Below are 22593 nucleotides of genomic sequence, written 5' to 3'. Positions count from 1 at the left end.
TTAGTCCAATAAATGGGCAACTGTAATATCTTCAGTTTATGTGTGAAAACCGGAGAGCAGCTGATTTGGAGCCTCGGGCTGACTTTCGAACGAAGCCCTTGAAGCCCTTGTTGGGGGGTGGGGAGGAGGCGGAAATGATTAAGTGACCCGGGCTGAAATTGGAAGGGCTGCGAGATATTAAGAGGAGGGGGAGGGGCGGGCAAAATATATGCTGATTTTGAAAAGAATAGAGGCATGACGCGGAAACCACATTAGGAATGAATGAATAACTCGGCGCTGAGGAGCTCCTGGAACAATAATTGAAGAGAAATAACTGGCGCGAACCCCTGTCTCAACCATTTTTCACTTCTACAGCCATAAATAAGCAAACGTACGTTTATTTCTTTACAGCCAGGGATATCTCGACAGTAACCAGTCAAGGAATCTAAAACCTCGTTGCACTTCAACAATATCTTTATTTTCGAATTAGGCACCAGATATCATGACCAACTGAGTTTTTTTTCCTCAGAACTTCATGTGACCTAAAAGTCTAGATATAGGGTTTACTAGGTAAACGCTTAAAATTCGAGACCGTGCCTCATTGTCTGCATGGCAGACAAATGGATAAAAAAAGGATGTCACAATGATCGGTCAGGACTTTCACTATGGCAATGGGAAACAACACTAATGGTGAACATTTACCATAAAACACATAAAGCATAATCCTGTAAAACTGTTATCCGCACTTTGAGATGTTAGTCAAGTGACACATCCTACACTTTTAATCTTAGTTGAGATTTTTATGTAGTCCTTGCAAAGTCCTTTGAGGTTCTAGCAAGGCTTTGAAATCTTTAGGTGGTCAATAGATAAAGTCCATGCCTCAATCCTCAGCTAGTGTCCAATTCATCAGATTTTTAGAACTGGAAAGTAGTATGGTCTGCCAAAGGGATTTTGGATATGTGTCAGATTTTCTGGGTAACCCCTGAATATGTAAATAATCCTTCTTTAGATTTTTTCTATACAAATCTAGCACATGTGCATATTTTGAAATTCAGGCTAGGATCCAACATTTGTGAACGAATGGCAGGCACCCAATGACTGCATCAATTATTTCTTTTATTTATGGAGTGTGAAATTAGCTCAAGATATGTTTTTACATTGGATGACACAGGCAGAAAAGAGTAAAACAGGAGCAGTATTTAGCTCTAAAAAGCCATGGTTGAGCTGCTTACAAAAGGCAAGATGGTGAGTCTGTTCATGCAGAGAGGGCGGGAGGGAGATCCACCATTTGGAAGTCAAGAATTAGGAACAAACCTTGCGAATTTTGGAAAAAGAAGAGGAACATTTTACTCTGCTGGGGGAGTATGAGGAGAACTGTTTCTGCACTAAGGCATGGCCCGTTCCACTGACAGGCTCGTGGCAGATGCAGGGAGTTAGAAAAGGTTGAACCTGGGCACCAGAAGCCAATGTAACCTGGACAGCTGGCACAAGATGGCGGCATGGTGAGGGAGGGGCCACTGCATTCGGCACAAGCTTTGGGCAACTACCTAAATACAGCAGCGCTACAGAAATGAAGGCAAGCGCTGACAACCAGCCTGGATTACAGTGAAGTGACCGTGAGGGGGACAGCAGGTGGATTACTTTCCTAGACGTTGCTATGACAGTAAAAGACCAGCAGGTCAAGAAAACACTAGGACATAATTGTTATTAAAAACAGTAACACAAAGCAATTTATGTTAGAGTTGCCTTAGGTGTTTACATGAAGGTTCTTTATTTCCCTTGTAAACATATAGTTATGTGTGGGCAAGGGAGTTTGGAACACTATTCGCCCAGGATCACACAAGCTGGTTCACTGGGTCAGTGGAAGAACGGGGCAGACTAGGGGTTTGATTTTGACCTTAGAGGGCAGTTATTCGGTCACAAACGTGGGAGATAACTATTATGCCTTATTACAAGTGCATTATATCCTAATGTATCTTTAATAAAGCAAATGAGATATTCATCACGTTTGTGACCGAGTGTAACAAAGGTCCCCGCAGCCTGGAGGTGCTAGGGGTCCCCCGAGCTCCAGGGGGCCCTTCAGCACAGTACATTGTGCACAGGTGGCAGGCACCTGGCCTGAGAGCTCCTGAATGGATGGGGAATCAGGGCCTTCCATGTACTTTGCGGGGGATCGCCTCAAGTTTCGTTACGCCACTGATCAGGCCCTAAATTGGGTGTCCAAATTGTACATATTTTAAATACATTAATATCTCAAGCTGTTTATCTGCTGAACGAGATAGATCCCTGATACTGTATATGAAAGTATGTGATAAAATAATTAGTGTACCCGACCGATTCTGTAAGTGCTTTATTCTATTGAGCAGCCTTACCAACCTTTTCTACCCTTTCTTTGCACGTCTGCATTTTATTTCGTGCAAGGTAGGTGCCATTGCAGATGTTAAGGAGAAGCATACATTACGCAGACAATACACTTTTATCTCGATTGTATACACGTTTATTACAAATGGATATTCTGAAAATCTGGCACGGCTCCTTCCTTTATGGACTTAAATTCAGCAAGCCAGAGTGATGTCATGCTAGTAATGATGTGTGAAGTTATGTTGCTATGTTGACAGGCACTTAGAAAAACAGTATTCCTCTATGTATTTGTCATTTTGCTTAATGTAAATAGCAGAGAACGCTTCTGATTGCTTCGAACTTGAAAGTACATTTGGCTTCCAACCACTGCTGGGCACTGATCGCCTCCAGACGGGGAAGCCGACAGCCACAATTCCCAAAGATGGAAAAGGGGCGGCAGCAGGAAGGAATGTCTGACAGCACGGCTCCAGAGAGGGGCCTCTGGGATGCCAGATTTGTGCACAGATTGCTGAGGAGGGGCCGGGGTGCAGTATGCACTGCTTTGGACAAGGAGTCCACTGTAGCCGTTCAAGAAACTACCGTGGCCTTAGACCATCCCCTCCGGTACACCATGCTTGAAACCAGCAGGTAGCAGCAGCAGCATCCGTTTTAAAGCTGGCACTTGCAAAACTCCTTTTGAGAAACGTTTGAAAACTTTTAGAAGAGCCTTCCTTCAAAAATCAGGATATGCAGGAACCTCTCCATTGTTACAGACCTGAGCTCTCAAGCAGCTCAGGACCATTTGGAAATAAGCCAGACAATCCAAGTTGTGAGATTTCCATTCTGAGACTTGTAGTCCTCTTTATACGATTATAAAATTACGATCTTATGTCCCAGAATGCAAAGAACAAAATTAGACTGACAGAGGTGCTCACACCGGACCCCGGGAAACTGGACAGCTCGGCTTTGACACGTTAAGTTCAACATTTTCATCCAGACCTACCCTTTCAGACAATTTCCCTGGGCAGTCATGGATGGTCTGGCCCATATTTATGGTAAGAAAAGCAAAACTACAATGCCCAGTGATGTTGCAGACTTAAAATCTTAGACTGCTGCATTGTCACCCAGGACGATGCGCAATGGACAGATGCAAAAATATCCATTGGTGCTATTCATCTTTGGCAGCTGTGTTGGACAGGTCACTGGCATCCACACGCCAACAAGGAAAATAACAAGATGATATGTTTCGAAACACATTTATCATTGGTATGCTTGAAGGCAAAGGTCAATGGAGAAACCAAGCATTTCTATGGCCGGCAGGTGCTTTGGAAAAGTAAGCAGGGCAGTTGAACAGTCAGCCAAGTGTCAATCCCGCATGTTTCATCCTCAACTATATATGGCATTTGGATACCACTTAGACCATCCCAATGTAAACACACATTCCAGTCCCTGGCATCAATTTTGCAAATCATTGTTTTTTGGTGTTCCAGTTCCATTGGTTCAACAGAAGTACGCCAAGATTTACTATTTCCTGAATGCATTAGGCTGTTCTACTACAAATTAGTATTGGCATACACATCACCTGGTAACATAAAACAAGCCATAACTAAGCGAACATTTTAAAATACCTCGTCTCAGTCACACTTCTCAAAGTATGTCAACTATATAGATATCTAGAGAATATTCAGGAAATGCTCGGGATACACATGCCCCATGCCATGCAGGAGATCTGCAGGATCTTGGTTCTTTTTCTTGGTTCCTCCTGAACGCACTAAGCATGGTGGGATTCGTAGTTTTGCTTAGGTGTGTGGAAATTTGCATAATTAGCTTTTACGTAACTGCAAAATTTCAGAAAATTGGTGAGAAATTATATTCAGTTATATGACATATGTAGTGCAAAAAAACAAAAAACAAAAAAACAAATGCCACAAACTGCAGCCGCTCGCATCCATGTCACACACATTGTTCCATTGCGTTCATGCCAAACGTTTGCTGCAAGAGGAGCATAATTGCACAATGTGCTAGAAGAGCGTAATATTGAGATTTCACATAACAAGCAAACACAAAATTAATGCAATTACGCAAGATTACACCAGCATATGAGAATTTTCATCTAGGCCTAGTTTTGCCTTTCCCATTGTGAGGTTAGACCTGCAGTTCCCAGCAGGCTAACTGCTGTTTGGTGCAAATCGAATACTGGCTCCTCACCGTCTAAGATATGGAGAGTTACTAGTTAGTCACATTTTTGCACATTATTCAAAAACAGCTATCTGAATACGCTAAATTTAGAGCAGTGTTGCCTTTGACGCCGCTCCTGTGTTGAGCTTCGGTGGCTAACAGTCATGCACTCCTCGAAGAATATATGCATAACAACACCTGCTGTTGTTCAAAGATCCTAGGCTGAAAACTGGATGCAAAGTATTCTTACTGGTGTGGCAGCTGCACAGACGACTCACCTGCTGTAGCAAATACCACAAAAATATGAAGTGGTCGGTCACACAGTCCATTATTTTTTATCAAAATATTAATGCAGTCCAGAAAACAAATACCACATTGTGTTTCTTACACAAACGTTGCAAATTACTAGTCGGATCATGTAATTCAACTAGATCAGTTTCTAATATAACATACAGCCCTTTATAATGTTCAACGTCCTTTAGAGGAAAACACTTATGGGGTCATTATGACCCTGGCGGTCTTTGACCGCCAGGGCCAAAACGACGGGAGCACAGCCAACAGGCTGGCGGTGCCTCCCGGCGTATTTGGACCGCGGCTGTAGCGCTGCAGTCGCACCGCCGGGGCCGGCGGTATACCGCCATTTCAGCCCCGGCGGTGATAATCCACCAGGGCAGCGCTGCAAGCAGCGCTGCCCTGGGGATTATGACTCCCCTACCGCCAGCCTGTTTCTGGCGGTTTGCACCGCCAGGAAGAGGCTGGCGGTAAGGGGACTCAGGGGGCCCCTGCACTGCCCATGCACTTGGCATGGGCAGTGCAGGGGCCCCCAGACAGAGCCCCGTCGCGCATTTCACTGCCTGAATTTCAGGCAGTTAAATGCGCGACGGGTGCTACTGCACCCGCTGCACATCAGCATTGCCGCCGGCTCAATTACGAGCCGGCGGCAATGTTTATGTGACTTTTCCACTGGGCCAGCGGACGGTAACTGTTACCGTCCGCTGGCCCAGCGGAAAAGTCAAAATAGGGAGCCAGCCATACCGCCAGCAATGGCGGTATTCTGGCTCCCGCAACTTCGGCGGTCTGCCATGCAGACCGCCGTGGTTATAATGACCACCTTAATGTTTTGCAGACATGATGAAGTGATAATCATCCAAAAGAAGAGAACCAATATACTTCTGAGTTGATATCAACCTTGCAGAGAAATCTGGGAAGTACAGAACATATTGTAGCACTACTAGGCCTCGCTGTAACCAGAACCTGCTCTGGAAAAATGCAAGTGCCAGAGTACCCCAATCAGTAAAATCTGCCCTTGTGCGCATAGTGTGACAGTCTCAGCAGACGCAGACTGCAGTGTCACTCAAGTGGTCAAACCCAGAGAGGTGCAGATGGCTTGCTGAGCACATTCCAAAAGGGCCATGCGAGGATTGTGTCAACAGTTTGTAGGTCTAGATATTGCAGGGCAATAGGCACCGCTGATTACGCAAAGCTCAATATTTCAAAGCCGCTACCACAATTTACCACAGTCCTATTACACAGTTCGCCTCTGCTATGCGACTGGGAATGTACCTGCATAGGGTGCTCCTATGCGAATGTGTTTCTGGCTCTGACCGCTTTCAAATTAAATGGCTGGCTGCATTAAGGAAATTACGATTTAGAATTAGACCAACATATTGCTGGTCTAAATCTGGGCTGTGCATGCAAGGGGCAACAGCCAGTCACCTGAGACCGAATGTCAAATGCTGTGTGAAGGGTATTCTTAGGGACACAAAGACCACCCTCGGAGAGGAGCGACTCAAGATGCCTTGGCTGTGAGGGAGGGGCCCAGAACTGCCCCATTCTGGTGGGGCCTCACTCGGCATCATGTCCAACATTGTTCGTTATATCACACAGCCGACTGCTGGAAATGAACTGGTTTTTGTGCCATGATAATCTTGTAAATTGGTCCTTGGCATTCCTGGGTTTAACTCAGAACCTGCACCTAGTATCAGTACTGAGGAATGCTAACGTAGCCGAAAGACTGCTTTTTACATATGATTTTTCCATCTTTAATGAACGCCTGCCTCATTGATTGGTATACCACTATCTAATAAAAGTATACAGGGAGTGCAGAATTATTAGGCAAATGAGTATTTTGACCACATCATCCTCTTCATGCATGTTGTCTTACTTCAAGCTGTATAGGCTCGAAAGCCTACTACCAATTAAGCATATTAGGTGATGTGCATCTCTGTAATGAGAAGGGGTGTGGTCTAATGACATCAACACCCTATATCAGGTGTGCATAATTATTAGGCAACTTCCTTTCCTTTGGCAAAATGGGTCAAAAGAAGGACTTGACAGGCTCAGAAAAGTCAAAAATAGTGAGATATCTTGCAGAGGGATGCAGCACACTTAAAATTGCAAAGCTTCTGAAGCGTGATCATCGAACAATCAAGCGTTTCATTCAAAATAGTCAACAGGGTCGCAAGAAGCGTGTGGAAAAACCAAGGCGCAAAATAACTGCCCATGAACTGAGAAAAGTCAAGCGTGCAGCTGCCACGATGCCACTTGCCACCAGTTTGGCCATATTTCAGAGCTGCAACATCACTGGAGTGCCCAAAAGCACAAGGTGTGCAATACTCAGAGACATGGCCAAGGTAAGAAAGGCTGAAAGACGACCACCACTGAACAAGACACACAAGCTGAAACGTCAAGACTGGGCCAAGAAATATCTCAAGACTGATTTTTCTAAGGTTTTATGGACTGATGAAATGAGAGTGAGTCTTGATGGGGCAGATGGATGGGCCCGTGGCTGGATTGGTAAAGGGCAGAGAGCTCCAGTCCGACTCAGACGCCAGCAAGGTGGAGGTGGAGTACTGGTTTGGGCTGGTATCATCAAAGATGAGCTTGTGGGGCCTTTTCGGGTTGAGGATGGAGTCAAGCTCAACTCCCAGTCCTACTGCCAGTTCCTGGAAGACACCTTCTTCAAGCAGTGGTACAGGAAGAAGTCTGCATCCTTCAAGAAAAACATGATTTTCATGCAGGACAATGCTCCATCACACGCGTCCAAGTACTCCACAGCGTGGCTGGCAAGAAAGGGTATAAAAGAAGGAAATCTAATGACCTGGCCTCCTTGTTCACCTGATCTGAACCCCATTGAGAACCTGTGGTCCATCATCAAATGTGAGATTTACAAGGAGGGAAAACAGTACACCTCTCTGAACAGTGTCTGGGAGGCTGTGGTTGCTGCTGCACGCAATGTTGATGGTGAACAGATCAAAACACTGACAGAATCCATGGATGGCAGGCTTTTGAGTGTCCTTGCAAAGAAAGGTGGCTATATTGGTCACTGATTTGTTTTTGTTTTGTTTTTGAATGTCAGAAATGTATATTTGTGAATGTTGAGATGTTATATTGGTTTCACTGGTAATAATAAATAATTGAAATGGGTATATATTTGTTTTTTGTTAAGTTGCCTAATAATTATGCACAGTAATAGTCACCTGCACACACAGATATCCCCCTAACATAGCTAAAACTAAAAACAAACTAAAAACTACTTCCAAAAATATTCAGCTTTGATATTTATGAGTTTTTTGGGTTCATTGAGAACATGGTTGTTGTTCAATAATAAAATTAATCCTCAAAAATACAACTTGCCTAATAATTCTGCACTCCCTGTATGGCAGATTTGTTAAAAGTGGAACAATTGCCAAATTTCAACAATCACACCTATCGGTTTCAGCCACATATCCCCTCAACCTGTTTGTAAATGTCCCAAATCTTAATAATAAGCTGTTTAGCCCCTACACTACTGCCAGAATATTAGTACTTGTCTTCTTCAAATCTCATGTTGTCAACACAAAGGTCAACACAGGTCCTTTTGTAAACATCTGAGGCTATTCTCCTCAGTCCCTATATTAACTCCATCCGATTTCTCAATTCAAAATCCCTCAATGCAAAATCCCTCAAATATCTTCATCGTACCTACCTCAAAATAATTATTTAAATGCAACTGAAAATAGTGGCTCTATTCCTGCGTGGCCTTCCATTCAACCCAGAGATTCGATTTTTCTGCATTGCATTCACACTCGGAGTGTACAAGAGCTGAGTAACAGCATAAGAGGCATGAAGTACATGACAATAAGAAAAAAAAAAATCGAGGAAGCTTCAGAAGTATCTACTCCATATGCTTGCAGTTTTTACTTAGATCTCAAATCCTAGCTGGGCACAAATCTCGATTTCAGTGTCACTGCCACCACACCTAAACAAACATTCTACTTAAATATCAGCATCAATCTCCCATGGCACAAAATTATTCAGGAAAATATAAGTATCAAGTCCTCCGAATTCCAACATGTATTCATGCAAATTTCAGCATCAATCACATTAAACTTCAAGATGTAACTCTCTGCAATGGCAACATCGAGTACCAAAAAATCTGAACACCGGCCTCTGAAATCTCAAAATTGATTTCCCCCAAGCCCAAACATAAATTTCTCCCAAATTTCAGTACCAGTATCGCAAATATCGGCATTCGTTATCCAATTAACTCCTTCCCACATTTTTCCTTTCAATCTGAACAATGATTGTTGCCAATCTCTTCACCAATTACTCCAAATCTCAGCATGTGTTGCCTTCAGCTTCACTCCCTGCAAGTCCACCACCTTCTTGGCGAACTCCCTTGAATCAATCAAATTATAGATCCAATTTCAGTATCATCAACAATATAAGTCTCATCATAGACTCATCACCAGGCTTATAACGGTCACCACTACTTCAATTACACATCATTTCCATTGGCGAAATTCCTTGGTTTCACTAATGACAACTTAAACTTGCAAGCAACACACCATGAAAAAAAACATTAAAGCATTAATTTTGATATCATGATTGTCTGTTCCATGTCTTATCACGGACTGTGCCCAATACATTGTCGTCATGGGCTCCCCTCCACTAGTCACGATCTGGAGAGCTTCATTCGTCATGGACTCCTTTGAAAATTAGGCTTGCCTTCCCTCATGGTTGGATAGGGACTTCCCTACACCCAGCCTTATCTTGAACTCCTCTGGTATTCTAGCCCCATGACAGATTCATCCCAAACACTGCTAATTTAATCTAACTTTCAGCATATGTTCCCAAACATTGCTTTCTCACTCTAAATATTATATAAGTTGGGCATCAAAACATTATGTGATAAGATACACACTTCATCTGACATCCTGGAAACAAAAACAAAATCTGTTCTCTATTGCCACAGTTGCTGAACATTTACACATTTGGCAAAAACACTACTCCAAATAGTACCACACCTGAGCACTTTATTTCATGTGAAAATAAACAAAAAAACGATATATAAATTCTAGAATGTGAAATGCTCCTCAGAGCTCATCTACTACACCCCTACACCTACATATTCGACTAGTCAGAACTCTCATGACTATCTACCATCCTTTATCCCGCTGATCAGTTCCTCCAACACTGTGGTACTAACATCTCTTTGTTAGGGTCAACAAACCTAAGTCCAGGGACTGAATTCTCCTAAAAAAGCAATACTTCTTCTTACGTAGGACATCTACGCCTCTGCTTGTAATGCCTCTAATCCAGTGGTTCCCAACCTTTTGACTTCTGTGGACCCCCATTTTATCAATACTGGAGCCCAGGGACCCCCACTGAATCACTATTGGAATCCAGGGACCCCCACTGAGTCATTACTGATAGTTGGAACCTAATATTATTAAATTTTCTAAGCAGTCGCGGACCCCCTGAGGAGGCTTCGCAGACCTCCGGGGGTCCCCGGCCCACAGGTTGGGAACCACTGCTCTAATCAATACCTCTCCATTCAATCCCCTACTAATGCCACTTCAACCTAGACATGCAACTTCCGTGAACCATCAAATCACTTGCTCATTAGAAGTGCACAACTGTCACCAATACCCCTATCATGCCATTGTACAGTCAGTGTGACAGGGTGTCATCATTACCGACAATCTATATTCCTCCCTGCTCACTTTATCAACACAAGACTTGGGGCCTGATTACTACTTTGGCAGTCCGTAGACCGCTCTGGTGGCGGCAGTCCGACCACCGCAGCCTTGGTGGTCTGACCGCCAAATTACAAGCAATGCGGTTGGACCGCCACAAGACCCCTGGCACCGCAATCATCTGAGCTGCCGCAGTTGCAGCGGTGGAGACCGCGGCGGTCAATGTTGGCAATGCTGGCAGTGGCACCGCAGTGGGTATTATGACCTGCCTGACTGCCGAGCTGTTCATGGCAGAGACTCTGCCATGAACAGGTCAGTGGACAGGCAAGTAAAGGGGCCCAATACAGGGCCCCTGAGGGAATGCGCCCATGTAGGGTGAGGCAGGGGGCCATATGGGGTCCCCCTATGCAGTCTGTGGATGCACTGTGTGCCATGCACAACGTGGTGCATTGGATCAGTGTGCCAAACAATCTGGGGGCAAGGTACTATGGCCGGCATTAGCTGCAGGCTCGCTCCCATAGCCGGGGCTTGCCGTCGTGTCTGCCCCGCCGACGCACCACCAGCCCCATGGGGAACTCATAATGTGGCAGTCGGGAGGCCGTACGCGTGGCACCCTTCAGCAGACTGCCGCCTTGGCGGTCTGCTGGACCATTGACAAAGTCATAATCGGGCCCTTAATATGTTCTCATATACCAATAGCTATCTCATTTTTCTTTCTTTTCTTTAGTGGGCAGCCTTATGTCTGGTACACAATTACAGAGGTCTGCTTTTAAGATTTACTAGAGACAGCTTTAGCTATCTGTTGCAAGGGCTCGTCCTCAATCTACAATGCAGTATAAAGAAGAATGCAGAGAAAGCAGGGTTTGGCTTACCTCTCTTTAGCCATTAGCTTTCATATGTTTTTCATGGCTTTCCATTGATTGGACAGGGTGTCCATCAAATCATGGAATATTAAGGATGGTTACATCAAGTAATCCTTTCATTACTTGATGGCATTTTAAGTCACAAATGCCATTATTTTCTTTTGGAGGGTGTTTCAACCAGTGGTTGGCCATGTGTGCCAATGGAGTTACCCCTGAGGTACATTTATGACTATGTTGGGTCTTTTTAGATCGAAGCCTACAGGACAGCGCAGTTGTCTGGTTGAAATTTACATCTTGCGGGCATTGTGAAAACTTCCCTGGGACCGTATTCTGCCCATAGCTTACCATTGGCTTTGTAACTCACACTATCTGGATTTCTATTTGCTGGCTTTATTTGTTTAGGCTGTCCGGCATGTCTTTATCGCTCTTGTGGAGCAAACTTTGTTCACCATCGCTAAAATTTTGATCTTATCTTGTCACATTTGACATTGTGTTCAATGACAGAATTCAAATGACAGTCTCTGTCTTCTTAGAGAGCTTGGTGTTTACTTTTCTTTCTGGTCTTCAAAGTGAGAGGATTTATGTGACAATCTTCTCAGGTACTGGGAAAGAAAAGGTTTGTTCCTAGAACAAAATAACTGAACTGTGCAAATATTTTAGAATATATCAGAAATAAGAAAGCACAAGTGAAGTACATTTTTTGTAATTCAAAAATGTGGTGGAAACAAATATTTTAATACTATCAAAATAAATCAGTACACTAGGTGATGCCGGTTCCACATATTATTGTTTGTGCACTGTATTGTTTAATCAATTAAACTGTTTGTGCATATGTCATTGTCATGTGAATTGAAAATTTGTTGTTTATAATGGCAATGCGCCATCCTATTCCACTCCACAACACTCTACTCCACTCTATGACACTCCACTCCATGACATTCCACTCCACTTTTCGTCACTCCATGTACGCAATTCCACTCTATGCCACTCCACTCTATGCCACTCACTTTTAGCCATGCTGAAAAGCAGCCAGGCTATTTTACAACAATGCTAAAACACATTGGCAAAGCCATAGCTCTTGTATAAGTGAGTAGGTAAGACTCATTTGCTTTACCAAGGCTTGGTTGGTTATAGTAACTACAGAAGTGCAGTTTGTGAATACCAATGGGCTTACTCTCTTGTGGGTGGGTAACTGTGCCCCACTAACCCCTCCCCTAGCCTTCTCTTAATCCTAAAAATACTCCTAGCTAAATGCTGCCCATTTATAAATAAATATTCCCCATTTTCCAGTCACTTACACTCGTGCCTCCCACATTTAGTACTAAAATGTATATCTACGTGTTTGGAGATATCTGTAGCCTGGGTGGAGACCTCAGCATGTAAAAGATGGGAGAGTTGGAGGTGTAAACCTCCACACATAGGTTAGTGAATAGCAGTTTACAGTACATTAATAGTACTTTTTTAGTATTACTAAACATACCATAAATGTAGTTTGTAAAAAAAAAAAAAAAAAATGCTGGCTTAGGAGCCAAAGCCCTTGGGTTGAGCCGAGCTACATAATAGTTTTCAATTGAAGAAATTCGCCCTACTAACAAAAAATATTTCCTCTTTATGGTCTCTGACACCACTAAACTACTCTCCAAATGTGAACTAAAAAGGAACGATTTTTAGGCGGTAGATGCTAGCTTGCTACAACGTTGTCAGAATGGTAAAATGAACAGCAGAGCGGCCTGGTAACGTCATCATGCCTCTCTGGCGTTCGTATGTGTTTATGTCATCACACAGAATAAACCACAGTCGCGAGACACAAGCAATAGACAGCTACATGGTGTGTGTGTACGCGCTGTAACTATTCGTGAGACGAACATCTGGGATATAATAAATTGTAACAATTTATCTCGAGTGGTTATTTCGCAATTTATTAAGAACAAATTGCAAACCTTAAATATCAGCACCAACACACGCTTGTATTTCAATGTTCTGCACTTGAGTGTTTGCAGAGCTGACGCCTGTCTTCAGCGGTGCCCAGCAGGGCAGCACGTTCACATGTCAAATATTCTCGCCGCCCTTTGACCCCACAGCAATCCGTCAATGCCTTGGTCTGTCTCTTGGTCTCTCAAACCCTCTTACAGCCATTAAAACCATCCCAAACCACAGCCTGGTTACCAGACCTCATCCCCATTCACTTCAAGGCTAAATTAACCCACAATCGATTAACTCTTCGCATCGACTTTCCGCGGCTCTATTACGCTACACGCGATGTGCCTTTCGCGCTCCTTTGGGGTTCTCAGTTGTCACACTTTTTCATTTTTTTCATTTTGTCACGAGGCTTTAGTTATGCGATGCTGGGAGTTCTGAAGACCCCTAAATGTACATGCGGGATGGAGGGACCGTCAAACAATATGCGTGTTCTAAAAATATATGCTGTAAACAAAAAGGGGCCTCGGCACACACAAGCTGCGATTTCCTTTTCAGATTAGAAGGTGTAGCGTAGGTCTTGGCCCTAACGCGGCTGTATCTCAATCCTGCTTCGGTTGATCCGGCTGCCCAATGTGGCTCCTAAATTCACAAAAAGGGCCTCTACGTACTTGTGGTTATGGGGCGAAAGTGGGAGGGTGTGCGCGCGCCCCTCCGAGGGTTACCCACAGTTCTTTTCTCGGCCTGATGTACACCGAGCTATGAACAGAGGTGCACAAGAATGGTGTGGCTTATGGATAACAACATCCGCTTTCTGATTTTGAAAGTTTAAGTTCAAGCTGCCCTACAAGATGCTGCCGGGAAGAACTCATCAGATCTGAATGTCCAGTAGAAAACCACGGCTTCCTTTGTGGTCCTTCCTGTCTCCTTTTACCACTGCTTGTCCATCTTTCTCTTCCTCCTTCTGTCCCCTTTTCACCTTTCTCTCTCTTGTTCTGGGTCAAAACCTGATGATGAAAAAATAAATGCTGATCTCCAAAAATGAGTGCCACTGTTATCCCTGTGGCAGAAAAGATCCCATTTTTTGGCACCGTTACTCTTGTGGCTGAAATGCCAGTGTATGTACCACTGAATGGCCCTTACCAACAATGTCCTTAATCGTTGCACTACATCCTCCAGACCCAGCAATACCTTCCCGCGTGGCACTTAACTCACTCTAAGTGGTTTTGATGAAATACTTCCGACACACAATCATTTGTATGCGCATAAACAACAACATCCAATCACCCGAGTGTTTATGTAGATGGTTAAGTGTCACTTCAATATTGCAACGTCTACAGAGCTGCTGATTGGCGCAGTCAAGAGATGCTTAGCTGACACCACCCTGCTCCCGTTCTCTCCTTGACAACTGGCCCATATGCGTCTTTGTAATGAGGACCTCCTGGTAGTGATGTTCTTATGTAATTATGGCTTCGGTTCTGAAAGTGATGTTCCCCTGTATAAATGGCATCAGATTCAGCAGCAACATACTGGTGGGCAACAGCCACCAAAATGGTTAGTTAAACCCCTATGCATTATGGCCACCAGTTATCATTAATGCCCGTAAGCAATGCCGCGCCCTGCCCTGCCAGAGATGCTCTATGCATTATTCAGCACTGCTCCAAATGCAATGCTTCAGTGCATTACCTTCATTGGCAATGGTAATTCCAATCTGTTGAATGGCATCCGTAGAAGTATTGCCCCAGTATTGAAAGTAACGTCATCTGCATAACGCATTCAGTCACAATAATAACGTCATATGTATTCTCACTTCCAGCCCTAGCAGTGATACGTAGCAGTTCTGCTAGTGATGGCCTATGTCTTATCACCTCCTGTTCTGGCAGTGATAACGTATGCATTATTGCCTGTACTGGCAGTGACGGCCTGTGCAAATTACCTCCCGTTCTAGCAGCGGACACCTATGCATTATTTTCCCCATTCAGGCATTGGTGGCATATGTATTATAGACTCCATTTTTGGCAGTGGTGTTCTGTGCAGCAGATCCTCCATGTTCGGCTACTGATGGCCTTTGAATGATTGCCTCCAGTACTGACAGTCATTGCTTATGCAGCAATGGCCTATGCATTAAATCCTCTAGTATTGAGAGCGGTGGCCTTTGTAATATTGCCTCCAGTTCTGGCACCGGTGACCAATGCAGTAAATCCTCCACTTCTAGCAGTGGTGGTCTATGCATTACTGCGCCCATTCGGGCAGTGATGTCATATGCAATAGATTTTCCATGCTTTCCAGTGATGGCATTTGTATTATTATTATCTCCAGTTCAGACAGTGATGGTTTATGCGTTATTATTTCCTGTTCAGACGGTGATGGTTTTTGTTTTTTTACCTTCAGTTCTTGTAATGATGGCCTATGCATGAAAAATCTCCAGCCGTGACAGTGGTGGCCTTTGAAATATTGCTTCCAGTTCGGCAGCAGTGGCCTATGTATTACTGCCTCCAGTTTTGGCAGTGAGTGATGGCAACTTATTACTACCTTCAGGCGTGGCAGAAGTTCCTGCCATTTATCTGCACCTAGAAAAATATATCTTATGCATTACAGCTGTCTACCACCTGCCCAGGCAGTTCTGTTCACCGAGAGTGCAGGATGTTTCACCTTCCAGCAACCAATACAAACTCAATATTATAGCTATATCTACAAATGTTACCACAATGTTGAGTGGTTCTTTGAAGAGGCCCTCAGAAAGCACAACTATCATTCTAAACGGATATAATTGAAAAGCATCTTCAGGTAGTCTAAATGGCACAGTGCTTAATTTGTTCCGGTGTCGGGCACCAACACTCATTTCTGGGGGCTTGGGACTCATTTTTCCTCATAAGTTTTTGACCCAGAGCAAGAGAGTGACAGCTAGGAAAAGGAGAAAGAATTGAGAAAGAGTAACATAAAGAAGCGGTGACACAGCTAGACGGTAGAGCTAGCATGCCTTGTTGAACTACTCCATCTGTCTGTGGGGGCAGAGATGGTGCTATGCATTATCTTCTCTACTTTAGCACTGAAGTCCTAGCCATTAAAGGCCGCTATGCAACGTTTCCTGGAATCCTAGCCATAATGCACCTATGCAATTTCCCCCTAACTGGACTACAATGCCCCCTCTCCAATAATTGTGCCAGTCTTGGTAGAGATGTTCTTATGCATTGATGCCTATTACTTGAACTCAAGCTTTGTACAATAATGGTATCATTCCAGGTAGTTATGATGCTAAACGTTAATAACATCAGTTCTGGAAGTGACATCCTTGTGCAGGATTGTCTCTAGCCCTTCAAACACCCAAAGCATTACTGGACCACTGCTGGTAATAATGCGGCGAACACCTGTATTATTGCCTCTACTCCTGCTACTTAAGTGTGTATGTGTTACTGTACCCAACCCTGGCAGCGATGGCCTCAAGCAATAACTGCTTCACTCCTTGCAACAATGTCCCTATGCATTAGTACTCCTCCTGGTCTACGTCCTATGCACTGTTGCCTTCAGCCCTGCCAGTGATATTCATGTGTTTCTGGCAGTAATGCACTAACTCATTACTTCCACCAAATCTGTCAGTGGCATCGCTATGCATTTTTCTGTAGTCCAGGTGGCAATACCGTATCCATTACTGCTACGGAAACTGCAGCATGTTCTTATGCAACAATGGTAGCTGTCCTGGTAGTAAAGATGCTACACAATGGTGAATCGAGCCCAATTACTTCAAAGTATACATCGAAACCTATATATTTTAGTTGCTTCAGCCACGGCCGTATTGTCCCTACGCATTATGTCCAGGTCCACCGGAATTATGTGATTGTGCGGCTGCGTCGATTCTCACATAATAATAGATTTGCCACATAATCCATAATCTGCTGATTTTAATAAAAAAATGTTTTTAACTCAAATGGTTTAAAAGTTACTAAACAAATGCTGCGACGTGCTACAATGCAGTGGAAGGCCCTTTGCAAAGCTGGACTGGTCACCTTTCTGTTGCTTGTTGCTATATTTGGATGTTAAACTGGTACTAATAGAGTGCAACAAATGCCATACAGCATTACCAGGTTTTTAAATGTGAAAATAATGAAGTTATACTATTACAAAATGTGCCGCGTTATGCCGCATAATTTGGCTCAGCTTGCCACATAATTTACTCAACCCTGCAGCATAATTTGGCCCTGACCTGCTGCTTTATTCCAGAGGCCCTGCTTATGTACCTGAGCCATGCATGATGCGCTTAAGCATTAAAGCCCCCAGTCATGGAAGTTAAGCCCCTAAGCATTATCGGCTCTGGTTCTATCCCAGTACCTATGCACTGTGGTCTCCAGTGCTGGCAACAAGAGCCCTGTCTATTATTGTCATAGTCGTGACAGTGCAATCCTTACACATTAATGGCTCCAACCCTGACAATGATGTCGCCATGCATTATTTGCTTCAGCTTGGCGAAAAGGCTCTAGCCCTGGCACCGAAGTCACGGTGCATCAATACTGCCAGTACTGGCAAGTGGTGTCATATGATCTGTCAGCCACATTTCTTTTTGGCAGCTTGTGTTTCATAATTCTGTTCCCTCCTGGTGATAGCGTTATGCGACGCGGTCTCCAGACATAGTAACGATCCCAAGTGCATTCTTATCTCCAGTCAAGATAAAAATGAACCTGCACACAGGACAGCTGGAATTAGGCGATTCACAGCATTTTTCTCAATTATGGATTCACAGCACTTGCCCCATTATCAACCATCTGCTGCTTTATTCACCAACATCAATAAAATGATGGGTCTTACTCAAGCAGATCAAAAGGTACATGAAAGGCAGGGCCACACAAGGTGCCGCGCAGCGTTAAAGCGTTCAGAAAGGTGAACTGGACAACTTTCAATCGCTGCATTCGGGTGTTAAATTGGCACTAATGAGACGAAACATTTGCCCTAACAGCATTGGGTGCTACAATGCCGAAAAAGCAAAATGACCCTGCACAGAACGTGCCACACTATGCAGTCTAAATGTTTGACAAAGCATAATTAAATGAACCCTGTCAAATAATTTGGTCCTCTATTACTGATAATTCCAGTGGCCATCCTGTCCATTAATGGTTCCAGGATGAAAGAGCATTCCATGTCCTTGCTACCACCAAGGAGCATCACAATGTATCATTATTAATAGTCATAATCTAATGCAACATTACAATGTGATCAGATGCAATTGTTTCTCAACAAGGCAAGATTTGCCCTGTTCATTACAGCTCCTTTCCTGACAGTGGCAGCCCTTTGCATTACTGTCTTGTATTCTGGCAGTCCACAGATCTATACATTGTTACCTCCAGTCTTGGCAGTGATGTGGCCCTGTGCCTTAATGCATTCAGTCGAAAGAATTGCGCCCAGGCATTACTGCCCCAGGGCCAGTTGTGAGGTCCCCGAGCATTAAAACCCTCACTCTTCGCCACGGAAACCTTTTGATAGAACAAATCTAACCTAGTCAATGAGATCCAATGCATTAATGGATCAAGTGCCGACAGTAGTGTCACAATGCATTACTTCATGGCCTGGCTGTATTAGTCAATGCATTACTGCCTCTATGGATGGCAATGTTGCCTGAAGTCTTAGCAGAAATCTCCGTAGTATTATCGATAACCTTAGAATATAGAACCACGAACCATTAGACATGGAAGCAATACTCTGCCGTTGTCACACTGATGATTATGCATTTTTTGCCTTGAACTCTGGAAGTGGTAACCTATACATTACTACCTACAGTCCTGGCAATACTGACCTAGTCTTGGCAATGATCTTACGCCCATTACTCTTGCAAGCAGTTTTTTTGTACGACTTAGAATACCAGTTCTGGCACTAATGGTACATGCATTGTTGCTTCCAGTCGCGGCAGTGCCACCTCGAGTCATGGCCACGATGGCGCACGCATTATGCACAGGCTGTGACACCGCTAGTTCTGAAAGTGAAGGCCTACGTATTACTAACGCCACCTTGGCCATGTTGCCCCAGTTCTGGCAATGGTGTCCTGCCTTTCTTCCCTCAAGTCCTAGGAGTATGACAGCATGTACATGGTTTCCCCCAGTCTCCTTAGTGATGCTTTCACTTCTGGCAATGGCAGTGTATGCAGTCAGGCCTCCTAGAACTATCGTTTCTAGCCTCCTTTAACGGCAGTGACAACTTATGCGGAATAGCATCCAGTCCTGACGGTGACACTGCCACTTCTCAAAGTTTCCAAAGCATTGCTGACTCTAATCCTGGCAGTGACACTTCCAGTTCTGACACGGACAGTCTACAAATTATGCCTTTCGCCCTTGCAGCGGCAGCCTGGACACTATTGTTCTCGGTCCTGGCAGTGACAGCCAATGCATTATTGCCTCCAGGACTGGCGGTGATGTCTTCTTATCTCACAGTGGCCAGTGTATTATTGCCTTCGGTCCTGGCAGTACCAGTCTAGGTTTTCTAGTTTTCAGTTCTGTCAGTGATCGCGTTTTCTCACAGTGATCCCTGCATTTTTACCATCGGGCCCGACAGTAAAGGCCTAGGCATTGCAGCCCTCGGTCCTAGCAGTGGCAGGCTGCATTATTGCCCTCGGTCCTGGCAGTGACATCCTAGCCATTATAGTCTTCAGTCCTGTCAGTGACAGCCTAGGTATTATTGCCTCCATTCCTGGCAGGTGTGCATAATGGCCTAAACATCACTGCCTTCAGTCCGGGTAGTGAGAAGTATTTATTATTACCTCCAGTCATGGAAGTGACACCTTCATTTCTCAGAGAGGCCTGTGCATTATTGCCTCCAGTTCTAGCAGTGACAGCATAGGCATTAATACATCCATTCCTGACAGTAAGATATTCAGTTCAAACATTGGCCAATACATTAATGCCACCAGTCTTGGCAGTCCTCCAGTTCTCACAGTGGCCTATGCATTATTGCCTTCAGTCCCGGAAGTGACATCGCCAGTTCGCACATTAACACGTGCTATAGCCTCCAACTCTGGAAGTGATAGCTTCCACTTCCACAGTGGGCTACCATTGGCACTGGCAGCCTACGCATTAATGCCTCAGGCACTAGCCACACCAGCCTAGTCATAATTGCGTCCAGTTTTACCAGTAATGCCTCCTGTCCATCTACATACAGTTCCCATAGAGGCATATATATGCATTACTGCCGTCGGGTCTGGTAGGTGGTGACACCTCCAGTTCTCAGAGTGATCTACGCACTATTCCCTCCGGTTCCGCCAGTGCCAGCACAGTCGTTAATTCCTTCGGCCGTGGCAATGACATCTACAGTTCGCATAATGACCTACAGCAACCTATGCATTGCTGCCTCCAGGCCTGGTAGGGAGCGATACCTCCAGTTCTCACAGTGGTCTATGCATTATAGCCTCTAGCCCTGGCAGTGAGATCATCTGCACGAGCTCCTCCAATCAGGGAATCGATATCCAATGCATTACTGCCCTAAGTCAAGTGACGCCTACTCCTTGTATTAACATTATTACTTCGCGTATGCAGATGTGACAGAAATTTCACAAATCCAAGCAGAGATCTTGAATTCTTTGGCACCCTCAATAATGGCAAGAATATTAAAATTACTAAATGATTCAATTAAGACAATTACATCCTTTTAATTAATGTTCCTAGCTCTGACCGTGATGTGCAGTGCTCTGAGGTGGAATACAAAATCCGCTATAATGTCAAAGCTCCCCGTGCTAATGCCACAGAAATGTGCACGGAAAGCCCAATCCAAAACAGTGCCCACAACCTCAGCCCTACCGCAGGGACTCACCATCTGCTCTGCAGCTTCCAGCGCCGCTTCCTCCTCATCCTCTTCGGTGGTCTCGCCTCCGCGCAGCGCCTTTCGCACCCGCAGCTCCTGACGGTCACGCAGCAGCTGCAGCTCACACAGACCAGCCAGGCTGCCCCGAAGCCATCCCCGCAAACGGCTGCGGTCCCCACCAGGGCTGATGGAGAAGGCGCGGATCATTGCGGCGCTCCCTGGGGCGAGCTCCACGTTGCTTGGCTGCTTCCACCAGACTACAGCCTTCCCAGCACTGGCAGCGCTGCCGCCTCAGGTCTCGTGCGCTGCCTGTCAGCTTTCATCTGAATACGCCCTTCCCATAGGTCCGCCGGCCTCCCGCTGCACGTTCCCGCCCCGTTTCCGCGCCTACATTGGACAGAACGCCCAGGAGCTTTGCATAAACGCGCCCTCAGTACGTTTTCATTTAACTGCGTCCTTGACAATTTTAATTATAACCCCGCCCTCCTGGGCTTTCATTGGAGGAAGTAGCTTTTTATTTTGGAAACGTGCGACAAGACTGTCACAGGCACCCGAACGTTGAATCAGGGGCTCGTCTCCCTAGCCACGCCTTGGTGCAAGGCCGTTGGATGAACGACCTGTGTGCTCTGTAGAAGCCGATCAAAATATGGAAACCCGAGACCCAAAATAAACAGTCAGAAGGATGCACAAATGGATGACTAGAAAGGTATTTCATCGAAAGCGAACAGGCAGTAAACTACAGACATCGCTTGGAAATAGAACTATCGAAGATTCTATTGCAAGACGGAAGAATGTGTTTTTGTATTACCTCCACCAAAGAGAAATACGGTGGTCGAAAAAAAATACCGAAAATATGGTAATGAAAACAATTAATTCCTCTCATTTACGGTGTGCCTAGATAACATACTCCTCATTAGATTGAATGGCCCAAGCACAAGAAACACACCTTCCATATCATGGAAAAAGCTAATTTAATAAGAAAGGTTTGGATTACAAAAACATACAAACCCTGGCACTGCCTCGTAGGCTAAAAACTGGACCCTCGTTATAAAGCGATGTGAACATGCACAACAGTACCCCCTTACCTAATAGTCCTCACCACAATTAGATTTTTCTCTAGTCCCACCTCCCTCATCTTTCCCTTTTAACTGCATCCCTGTCCCAGACTCCAACGGGCAACACCTCTTAACCAAACGTTCTTAACTCGCCAGAACGATTTCACAACTCTCCACAGAACGCACAACCCCATCTCTCCCTTGAGCTGATCTGCTAATGAGACCAACCCTGAATGTATCCACTGCCTGAAACCTTACTAGATGCCTACATTAGTGCACCTGTTCTTAGAAAGAACTAATAGCCACCAAATTGTACACACCGGGCTCACTAAATACAAACTTAAAACAGCCAAAACCAATTCACATCCATACTCCTAAAATTCACACAAGAACCTGGTGGGAGTGTGGGCCTAGCTAAAGTATATATCGTCAATGTTATCCTAATAGAAGAGGGCCCCTTGAACTTACCCTATCACAAAATGCACCATAACTCCACCCCTCCCAGCCTGTGTCAACCCCTGAATT

At 44.7% G+C, this 22593-nt stretch overlaps 1 protein-coding gene across 1 annotated transcript in view; it reads right to left on the bottom strand.

Moving 5' to 3' along the window:
- The window catches only part of DACT3 (dishevelled binding antagonist of beta catenin 3), a 281140-nt gene extending 259842 nt beyond the window's left edge, over nucleotides 1-21298 (bottom strand). Inside the window, exon 1 of the mRNA XM_069207670.1 lies at nucleotides 21023-21298. Within this exon, the coding sequence (XP_069063771.1) occupies nucleotides 21023-21220 (198 nt within the window). The 5' untranslated portion in view covers nucleotides 21221-21298. The remainder of the gene's footprint in view (nucleotides 1-21022) is intronic.
- Between the last annotated feature and the right edge of the window lie 1295 nt (nucleotides 21299-22593).

The sequence above is a fragment of the Pleurodeles waltl genome, chromosome 9, assembly GCF_031143425.1.
Source record: "Pleurodeles waltl isolate 20211129_DDA chromosome 9, aPleWal1.hap1.20221129, whole genome shotgun sequence".
Lineage (NCBI taxonomy): Eukaryota > Metazoa > Chordata > Amphibia > Caudata > Salamandridae > Pleurodeles > Pleurodeles waltl.
The sequence above is the reverse complement of the archived record's forward strand: the minus strand, read 5'-3'. Positions and strand labels throughout refer to the sequence as shown.